The sequence below is a fragment of the Sarcophilus harrisii genome, chromosome 6 (genome assembly GCF_902635505.1).
Source record: "Sarcophilus harrisii chromosome 6, mSarHar1.11, whole genome shotgun sequence".
Taxonomy (NCBI): Eukaryota; Metazoa; Chordata; class Mammalia; order Dasyuromorphia; family Dasyuridae; genus Sarcophilus; species Sarcophilus harrisii.
In genome coordinates, this window is record NC_045431.1 from 183,631,217 (window position 1) to 183,642,682 (window position 11,466).

Consider the following 11,466-nt stretch of genomic DNA (forward strand, 5'->3'; position numbering starts at 1 on the left):
TCAGCTGTAAATCCCCTTTTCTTCCACTTTAAAGATTTCTGATTCTCTTCTCCTGCTCCCTCCCAATAAAGGCCTTCTGAGATCTGTGTTTTAGGAGGCTCCCTTCCCCCTCTTCCAACTGTCTAACTCATTTGAAAGACTGAAGACAATGAAAGGGATGAGCGCAACATGTATGTTTTCTCTTTTTTCTTCTTCTACACCCATTTCTTTTTTTAAATCCTACCCTCACCCCCACCCTTTTCCTTTCGAAGAAGGAGGGACGGCCAGGCTGCCAACTGTAATCTGATTCTCTGTGCTCAACTTCCATAAAGTGCGCGCATCCGTCCGCCCGGCCCACTCTCTCTGGGCTTTTGGCCCCTGGCGCAGCGCGGTGCGGGGAGGGAAGGAGGGCAGGCAGGGGGGCGGGGGGAGGGGAGCAGAGGGGAGGACTGGCTGGGCCAGGCTGCGGGGTTCCGAGAGGCTGCGAGGGGAGCGCGCTGCAGCCAGTGCCACATCACAGCTTTCGGCTGAGGCGGCGGCGGACAAAAGGCGCCCCCCATGCGGTCAGCATTCCCGCTCCCGCTCCTGTTGCTCGGCTCCCTGACCGGGCTAACGGCGGCTGGCCCCCGCTGTAAGCCCGATCAGGACACCATCGGTAAGAGAGGGGGCCACTGCCACGTTTTGGCCCCCAAGGGAGATGGGATCCCTCAGGGGAGAAGGGAGCCACACATCAAGGGGCAAGAAAATAAGTTGCCTGCAGGGCTCAATCCGGGGAAAGGGGGATATCTTCGGGAAGTCTTTTAAAAAGAGTCGAGAGAGAGACATTTTGAGCTGAGGAATGAATTGGGAGTGGGAGATAAGGTTGAGGTAGCACAGAACCTTGCCCAGCTCTGGGGAGGGAGGTAGAGGGCATTTCATTGGGGTACCACTGCTGCGTTGCATCGGGTCCTTCTTGTGGCCACGTGATGGGATGGGGGTGGGTTATGTCCCGTGAAGGGGTGGCTTCCAGCCATGTAGGGCTGGGAGGCTGCCTCTGCCGGCTAGATCAGGGCCATATGTCTCCTCTTATCTATGTGTTTGCAAAGAGGGGGATGGTTGCTGGGAATCGCTCTTCCTTGCCTTTCCAGGAACCCTGGTCAGCCTGATATTCAGTCCGGGTGAACTTTTGATCCACTAGGCAGAGTGAAGGTACCTAAGGGCTCCGGATAACACTGCGGTGTACAGAGGAGGCTAGTTGGAGGAATACAGATGGAGATCGGCACTGGGGGCAGAGATTAGTGGGAGAAGAGGGTCTTTTGGTTGTGATTGGGGGATCCTGCAGTGCTTTCCAGTGCCTGGATAGGAAACTGACAACCATTTTGTGAATTAACAGAAAATATGGGAGGGAGTCCCAGCCCCCCAAGTTCTACTCAGATTTGCCTGTGTAGGCAAATGCTGAGGATTTATGTTATTCACAATTAAACAAAGGGCGCAGTGTAACAGAGGAAAATACACTTTTCTGGGATCCAGAAGATCTAGGTTCTCTCTTCTCTAAGCACAAATTCTGCCCTGTCTATGGACTTAAGTCGGGTTACTCTAAAATCAAGAATTCATATTCCTTCTGTGAAAAATGTCACATAAGGAAGGGTGAGGTGGCCGGCCAAGATAACATCTACTTAAGGTACCCTTGCACCAATAATAATTTGTTTCCTTAAATTCTCTCCCATCTCTAACTTTTATTTTCCCAGTTGCCTGCCATCTCTAACTTTCTTGGTTCTTGACATTCTAAATTCATTAATGACTTTCAAAATTTTCAGTTTTGGAATTCTAGGTTCTAACATCCTTTCCATCTAAAATCCTTAAAACATTCTATTTCTAAGATCCCTGAGAACTCTTGATTTTCTATTTCTTAAGTTTTTTCCTATTTCTTCCTTCAATGATTCCATGGAGCTGTGATCTTACTGATGTAGCTAATGACTACATTGGTGCAGAATGCCACCCACACAAGCCCTGTGGCTCCAAGCAATCTTCCTGTATGTAGCATTGTTTTTCAGGTATTTCTCTAAATCATCCATGGAAAGGTCCAAAAAGTATGTTTGGGGACTTCTAATTCTCTTGATATTGTATAGAGATGGATGTAGGTTAGGGACAATTCATCATTTATCACTTATTCTTGCCCCAAAGAAGGCCCATTCTCTTTTTCTTTCTTTCTTTCTTTTTTTTTTTTTTGTCTAAGATGTCCTGGTGAAATTCTTTATTTCCTTTTTTATTTCATGTAAGGTAAAGATTTTACACTCTAATATTATATACTCTACATTCCAATATCCCTTTCAATTCCAGTATTCCATGATTGCAAATAACACATATAAAAACATTATATAGTGTCATAGAAATGCCATACTTTAATGTATTTTTAGTAATTGTATTGTCTAAGGCTTCTTGAGATCTATTTTTCAAAGAGACAGCCTCTCAAAAGACCCTCAATAAAACATATGTTGAGTGATTGAAATATTGATTGACACTGATAATTAATTCCTTCAAGAGACTGCTGTCTTATTTGGTATAGTGGATTATGCCACATACTGATCATCTATTGGTTAAACAATCTACTTTCAGGCTAAAAAGGGTTAACCTTCCAATAAGGAATGATCAACTCTGGAAAATCTTGACTCTTTGTGAAATAATTTTGTTAATGATGTGAAAACCTATAGAATAACTTCTTTAATTAATATAAAATTCAGCATATAACCTAAAAATAAGAATTTGGACTAGATTGTTTCTCAGGTTCCTTTCAGCTCTGAAAACTATAATTATATGACACTCTACCTGACCTTCTGGAAGGAGAACTAGGATTGATAAGTGAATATTACAAGGGGGACAAATCTTAGTTTAATATTACTTTCTCACTAGAGCTGCCCAATAATGAAACAGATTATGAGGTAGTGATCTATTCATCACTGGAGACATTCAAGAGGACGCAAGATTTCAAGAGGTCCAATCCCAAGATTTTGATTTTAAAAAAAAGAACCAATATTACTATGAACAGGAGTATGTCCAGAAGAGAATATCCAGTTTGATGAGAGGAAAGAAACTATATCATATCCAAGGCTGAGTGAAAGCACTGGGTTTATTTTCATCTACGGGTACAGGTACAGGTACAGGTACAGGTAGAGAGAGCCATGAAAAAATGGAAGAAAGACTTAGATCTAAAGGTATAATGAGCAATATCCAAGAATAGGTAAATTTAAATTCTAGTTCCAAGTCTGCCCCTTGCTAGCTATGCAATCTTAGGCAAATCCTTGATGTCTTAGGGTTTGGTTTTCAAATACATGAAATCATGGAGTTAACCTACATTATCTCTAAGCCTTAGAAAGGGAATTTTTTATTTAATGACATTCTATTTGGGGAGAAAGGGGAAAACTTGGATGAATGAATTCATATTAAGAGACTGAATAATACAAAAGAAGGGATAATGCTTTGTGGATGGGAGTTGAAACCGAGCTTATCTCACTGTCTTAGCTTGGACAACCTATTTTTATTGCAAAATAAAGATATTGAGCTCAATATTCTCTAAGCAATTTCCCCCAGTTTTCAATGCAAGATTCGATGATAGTACATTAGTTATAAGCAGGCATGTTTCAGTTTTATGTAACTATCCTATTAGAGCTGTCCAACAAGGAAATGGCTGTCAGTAAGCTTCGTGTGACTGAAGTTGCTCAAGAGGAGGCTAGATAAACATTAGTTAGGAATGCTTTAGAGAGGATTCCAACAGTTTGGAAGAAATGATCCAAAGTCCTTTCCAACTATGAAAGTTTCTGGGACTCAGAGCTTCTATAATTTTCAATATTTTAAATAAAATGTGCACCCTTAACTGCTAGCAGCAGTGCCACCTGCTGCTCAAAGTAAAACACTTCATAAAGTCACAGAATCACAATGTCAGAGACAAATCTCAGAGATTATGTGTATCAGGACTTCTTCATTATTATTCTTTTTTTTTGCATGTGCCATGGGCCTCTTTAGCACCTGGCGAAGCCTACAGGCCCCTTCTCAGAAAATATTGTTAAATAGATGAACAAAGTATCCCAATTGAATTCCTTAGTGTCCCAATTGAATTCCTTCAGTCTCTCTATATACTCCTTGAGGTCCAGGGAACCTAAGTTAGAAATCATTGATCCAATATAACCTCCTTTTCATTAATATATGTCATAAAATCATAGATTTTCAGAGGCAAAAAAACTCAGAGGACTTATAGTCCAACTCAGCATATGAATCTCCTCTACCAGATCTCTAAATTAGTTCATTCCACCCCTGGAGAGTTTTTATCAGTAGGCATTTATTTAATGTATTGAGCCTCTGTGTAACTTATGTTTTTCTTTATTCTAGTTTTCTTCTTTGGGATCAAGCAAAATAACATGCTAGCTCTTCAAATGTACATGTTCTTAAATTCTCTCCAATCTAAACCTAATTCTTTTAATTATTTCCTGAATGATTTGTTTTCAAATCATATTGCTGACAACCCTCTCTCAGATATTATTACACTGGTTGATGATCTTAAAATTAAGTATGGCATCTAGACTTGCACATATTATTGTATTATCTAAATTTGTCTTCTCAGGATGGAGAACCAGGAATGTCTAATTTCATGTTTTGAACCCCATATTTATATAAATACAACCTTCATTAACTAAGGGAGCAGTTAGATGAAGTGCTGGATATGGAGTTCAGAAGACTCATTTTCCTGAATTCAAATCTGGTCTCAGATACGAACTGTGTGACTCTGGGCAAGTCACTTATCCCCATTTGCCTCAGTTTCCTCATCTAAAATAAGCTGGAGAAAGAAATGACAAACTACCCCACTATCTTTGCCAAGGAAACCCTAAATTAGATTATGAAGAACTTGACATGACTAAAATGACTGTACAACAACATAAATTGGCTAAAAGATCAAGTGGTCCAGAGAAATGAATATTAGCTCTAGAGTTAAATTAAAGATGGTAGACTTCTCAGACCAACTATTTTGTGATACTGGAAAAGCCACTTTTCATCTGTTGGACTTAGTTTCCTTTTCTGTAAAAGGAGAGAATTAATAGGTTATCTCAACTTTTGTGAACTTTAAATTTAATGATCAAAAACCTATTTTTTATATTTAGAAGGCATCTTATTTTTAGATACTTTATACTCATGAAATAGATGGATTGATTTAATGCTTATAGTCCAACTCAAGGCAAAAGACTATTAAATCTTAGTCTTGAGATCCAAAGAATAAATTGAAGAGGAGTACCTGGCTTTGTCCTCAATAAATAGTTTCTGCTCCTTTTTGAGAAAGTTGGCTCAGCAGAAGCTCCCCTGACTCCAAATTCATGGCTCATCCACTGTTTTCTACTTAGAGAAGCAATATGGCTTGCTTGAGCATGTGGAATTTAGAGTTGGATTAGTCTTTAGAGATGTGTGGACATCACACTCAGCTTTTCTGACTTTAAGCACATATAATACTGGAATGTTAGAATTGTCAACATGAATAGAACATCAGAAATGAAAGAAACTTTAGGACATGGAATATCAAGGTCCTTGGAATATCGGAGCTGGAAGATAATGTAATGTTAGATTTCTTAGACAATCAGAGCTGGAAGAGACCTCAGGAAATAGAATGTCAGATTCCTTAGAACATTAGGGATGTTGGGAAAGTTAGCAAACAGGCATTTTTCATCAACCATGTCTTCAGCACAGCCTGGAGTAGGTAAGGGTGCCTAAGAAAACAGGTAGCCACCAGCACAAATCCCAACACACTTCATTATAACCTTGGGCAAACAGGCAGCCTTCAAAAGCCACACCGCCATGTGCTTCAGCACTGGAAAAACACAGAAAATAGAGTCTCAGCATGCATCAGACACCACACTAGGACAGCTCAGTACCAGATATGCTGTCAGACTACACTCTACTAGCACCAACCACCCTTTACCCCACCACCTCAACACGATACCAGACAGGAGGGTCCCCTGTGGGCTTCTGGGCAGTATCAGTGCAGCACCAGGTAAATAGCCACAGTACCAGGTAAATAGGCAGAATCTGCAGCTACTGTCACAAGAAAGTTGAAGCAGTTGTGCCTTCTATCCTGGAAGTGGAACTCAAACTTAAAAGCAAGGGAAAAGGCCAAAAATGAGTTAAAAGAAAAACAATATAAAATAATATGACTACAAAAAGTTATTATGGTGACTGGGAAGACCAAGACACAAACTCAGAAGAGGACAATGATGTCAAAATACCTATGGGCAACCCCCCCTCAAAATAAAAAAGTTGAGAGTGGTCTCAGCTCCAGAAAGAATAATTAGAAGCACTCAGAGAGGAATGTGAAAATCATATAAGAAAGATAGAAGAAGAATTTGTAAAATAAATGAGAATGATGAAAGAGAATTATGAAAAAAAAGTCAACAGCTTGAAAAAATGCTTTAAAGGGAGAATTGGTCAAAAGGAAAAGGAGATACAAAAACCTACTGAAAAAACAACTCCTTAAAGAGTACAATGGGTCAAGTGGAAAAGAAAATGTAAAAATCTTATTAATTCAAACAACACCTTAAAAGTTAGAATTGGAAAAAAAAATCACAACAGACCTGCAAAATAGGTCCAGGAGAGGAGTATCAGAGTCATTGGACTACCTGAAAGTCATAATCAAAAGGAGAATCTAGACAGCATCTTTGAAGAAATTATCAAGGGAAATTATCCTGATATCTTGGGAGCAGAAGGCAAAATAGACATTGACAAAATCCACAGATATTTCAAAAGAGAGATTAGAAAATTTAAAACTCTAAGGAAGATTATACCAAGATTTTAGAACTATCAGGTCAAGGGAAAAATACTACAAGTGACCAGAAAAAAATAATTCATATATTGGGGAGTCAGAATATTTCACATGAAGAGGTATAAAAGAACTATTTCAGTGGAGGAAAAGATGGGGGGCAATGAGTGAGATGTTAACTTTACTCTCATTAGTATTGGCTCAGAAAGGGAATAAAATACACAAATTTACCTTCTACAAAAAAATAGGAGGGGTTAAAGTTAGGGTTGGTACTGAGAGAAAGAAAGATAAGAAGAAAGTAGCAAAGGCAAACACTAGTGAGGAAGAAAAGGGTTAAAAGAAAATGACAAGCAGAAGGAAGAATAAAATAGAAGGAAATGTGCAGGTAGTAATCATAACTGTGAATGTGAAAATTAGAAGAACAAGAAATAATCTAGTCATTAGATCTATGGAGAAGGAGAGAATTAATGACCAAACAAGAGATAGAATTACAAAATGCAAAATAAATAATTTAGATTATATTAAATTAAAAAGTTATTGTACAAAAACCAATGTAACTAAGACCAGAAGGAAAGCAGAAAACAAGGACACAATCTTTTCTGCTAATATGTCTGAAAAAGACCTCATTTTTCAAATTTATAGAGAACTAAGTCAAATTTATAAGAATGCAAGCCATTCACCAATTGATAAAGGCTATGAATTTAGTTTTCAGATGAAGGATTCAAAGCTATCTATGGGCATATGAAAAGTTCTCTAAATCACTTTTGATTAGAGAAACTCAAATTATCACAACTCTGAGATACCACCTCACACCTATCAGATTAACTAATATGACAAAAAAGAAAAGTGATAAATGTTGGAGAGGGTGTGGAAAACTCTCTAAATACTCTAAAACATTGTTGGTGGAGTTGTGAACTGATGCAGTCATTCTGGAGAACAATTTGGAACTATGCTCAAAAGGCAGATAAACTGCGCATACCCTTTGATCCAACAATACAACTAGCAGGTCTATATTCCAAAGAGATCATAAAAAAGAGGAGAAAGGGACCTACATATGCAAAAATATTCCTAGCAACTCTTTTCATGGTGACAAAATTAGGGAATATTTGAATAAGTAGTGGTTATATGAAAATAAAGGAAACTATTATACAATAAGAAATAATGGACAGGCAGATTTCAGAAAAATCTGGAAAGATTTGCACAAACTGATGCAAAGTGAAATAAGCAGAACTAGAAAAACATTGTATGAATGACTTAGCTTTTCTCAGCAACACCATGATCCAAAGCAAGTATGGGCTTACAAAGGAAATGTTATCCACATCCAGATAAAGAACTAATGGACTGAATGCAAATTGAAGCATATTTTTTCACTTACTGTATTATTTCTTGTGATATTTTTTACTTTTGATCCAATTGCGTGTTTCTTGTTTTACAACTGTGACTAATATGGAAATATGATTTTCAAGATAGCATGTTTAAGCTTATATCAAACTGTCATCTTTGGAAGAAAGAAGGGGAAGGGAAGGAGGGAGAAAAATTTGGGACTAAAAATCTTGTAACAAAGAATGCTATGAATTTTCTTGACATATGATTAGAGGAAAAATAAAATACTATTTTTTGTTTTACTTAACAGTATTTTCTTTTTCCCAAAAATTGCATGTAAAGACAATTTTCAACATTGATTTTTGTGAGATTTTGAGTTCTAAATTTTTCTCTCTCTCTCCCTTTCCTCCTCCCTCTTAAGACAGCAAGCAATTTGATATAGGTTTACATATACAATCATGTTAATCTGTTTCCATGTTAATCTGTTTGGAAAGAGGACTCAGAACAAAACAGAAAAACCAAGAGATAAGAAAAAAAGTGAAAATAGTATGATTTGATCCTTTGATCTGCATTCAGACTCCATGGTTCCTTTTTGGATGTGGTCAGTGAAAAAAAAAACTATTAAAATATATTATCATAACGAGTCCCTTTCTCTCCCACACACAAACAAAAATCCAAAAACATTAGGAATGTTTGCACTCACATGGACCAGGGCACTCATTTGATAGGTGCTAATTCTTCTTTCCATTTTGTTCCTATGAATGTTAAAGTTGGAAGTATGGGTGCCACACATAGTGTTGGTATCCTGGTATATTTTTTTCTGGTTCTTTTGAAGTATTGATTTTTGTCATGGTTTGTCAGGTTCCAAATTAGGCCATTGTAAGCATATGTCTGGCACTGTTTAATGTCCTAAATGTCAGTGACTCATAAGCTAAAACAAGCTAATTTACCCAATAAATTCACACTTAACATATGTCCACGGGAACATTTATGCCAAATGGATAGGAGCTGTGGAAAACGCCACCTCTCATTTGATTCACTAGATAACATGATAATAACTGCAACGATAACAATAGTACTTGATCTTTATATGATACTTTGGGGTTTGAGGGTGTTTTACATGCATTAGCTCACTCGATTCCCACATTACATCATGGTAAGAACACACTTTATTATTTTCAAAATGGTGTCATAATAACAGAGATTCCTGGGGGAGTGGAAAGGGATGATTTATCCATAGACATGCTGCTAGTAGGACTCTTACAACTGGAACCCTGGTCTCCTAATTTTAAATAGTTTGTTTTTCATTTCAGAAATGTCTCCCTTCCTCCCTCCGCCATCAATGTGTTATTAATGTATTCACCGAATTGAATTAGAAAGGCTGGAAAATGAGGTTATTCAATAGCTCTAGGGTTGTTTGTATGTAGTCAAGAAAATGAAGTTATTTAATCATTCTGAGGTTGGTCATATTTGGACATATTGTCAGCTTTAAAAAGTTCCATTTGTATAATGTCAAGTAAGTAACTTGAGATCTGTCAGATTACAAGGTGCTAACCTTAACTCAATTTAACGACATGTTAAATGCCCACTTGATGTAAGGCACTGGGCTAGAGGCTGAAGCTACAAAGGCAAAAACAAAAGGAACTTACAGAAAATTGCTTGAAGACAAACAAGTAAATAAAGTTTATATAAAGTAATTTCATAGAAAGTACTAATAGCTGGACAACCAAGGACAGTCTCACATACAAGGTGGTACCTGAGCTGACTTCTGAAAGAAGTTAGGAATTCTACTAAATAGAAGAAAAGAGAAAGTGCATTCTGGACATGCATTATGGTCATATATGCAAAGACCTGGAGGTGGGAGATTGAATGTCATGTGCAGGGAACAGCTAGCTGGATAATTTGATTGAAATGAAGATTGTGAGAAGGGGAATAGGATAAAATAACATTGAAAAAAGTTATTCATGTTGACCATTTTCATCACTATATTGCTTGAAAGTAGTTTAATAATGTACTAAATTTGAATTCTTTGTACTGTATACTCTTTAAATTCTCTGTACTGTATATTCTGTGAATTCTATGTATTGTATACTCCATGTACTCTTTGGTAAGTCCCATTCCCTCTCTGGGTCTCCATTTTTTGACCTCTAAAATAAAGATCCCTTACAGCTCTAAATCATACATATTTTTAAATTTTATTTTTGAAATACAAATTCCAAATAAATTCAAATTTATTTTTCAAACATGTTAATATCAGTTTTTACCACACCTCCATTTCCCAGTATATCTCTCTTGCTCTGAAAAGCCATCACTTATATAGTGGACAAAAGAAAAAGAAAAATTAACCAAATCCCAAACAAGTTTAATATTATATATGGTATTCCATATCTATAATATCCTGTCCTTTACAAAGAAGGGAGGGAGATACATCATCAAATCCTTTTTGGTATGCCAAACTTGGGTCCTTTGATTTCATAGCATTTGATTTTAATTGTTTTGCTATTCTTTGCATTTACATTATTGTAGTCATTTTTTATGTTGCTTTTCTGCTTTTGCTTTCTTCTCTCTGTATCTCTGTACTTTATTACAGATCTTTCCTTGTTTCTCTATATTAGAAGCATCATCTTTTATTATGCAGCAAGTATTTATTAAGAACTTGTTATATGCCAACCATGGGCAGCAAGAAGATTCATTTTCCTGAGATCAAATCTTTTTTCGGACACTTAGTAGCTGAGTGATCTCAGGCAATTCACTTAATCTTTTTGCTTCTGTTTATTCGTGTGTAAAATGAACTGAAGAAAGTAATAGCAAACCTTATCTTTGCTAAGAAAACCTCAAAGGGGGTCACAAAAAGTTGGACACAACTAAATAATATATGCCAAGCCTAGTGCTAGATACTGGGGATTCAAATACAGTCAATGAAACAATCCCTGTTCTCTTTCATTACATTTACAAAGTATACTTTGTTCAGATATTTTCCCAGTTGATGGGTATCTACCTTGTTTCCAGTTCTTTGCTACTACAAAAAGTAGTGTCATAATTATTTTATTATATATATACCTTTCTGAGATATTATTACCATTGAATCTCTCAAAGGATATGGACAATTGGTCACATTTTTTGGCATAATTTCAAATTAATTCCCAGAATGTTTGGCCATCCACAATTCCATCAAGAATGTATTTGGATGCCTGAAACACTTTAGTGTTTCATGGATCTCTGTTTTTATCTCTGTGGGGATTCCCTGCTGATTAAAGTCTCTCTACTCATTAGCAGTCATTCTTTTTAAGGTCCTGTTGCTGCAAAAAGCCATCTCTTGGTGTCCAGTTCTCCGACAATGAACATTTTTGCATTAATCTTGGCTGGTCCTTTGACAACAAATATAAAGTCCT

General features: G+C 37.1%; 1 protein-coding gene across 1 annotated transcript in view; it reads left to right on the plus strand.

The window, feature by feature from the left end:
- The first annotated feature begins 418 nt into the window (after positions 1–418).
- CPZ (carboxypeptidase Z) overlaps positions 419–11,466 on the plus strand; it is a 57,400-nt gene continuing 46,352 nt past the window's right edge. The window contains exon 1 of the mRNA XM_031941580.1: positions 419–634. Within this exon, the coding sequence (XP_031797440.1) occupies positions 538–634 (97 nt within the window). The 5' untranslated portion in view covers positions 419–537. The remainder of the gene's footprint in view (positions 635–11,466) is intronic.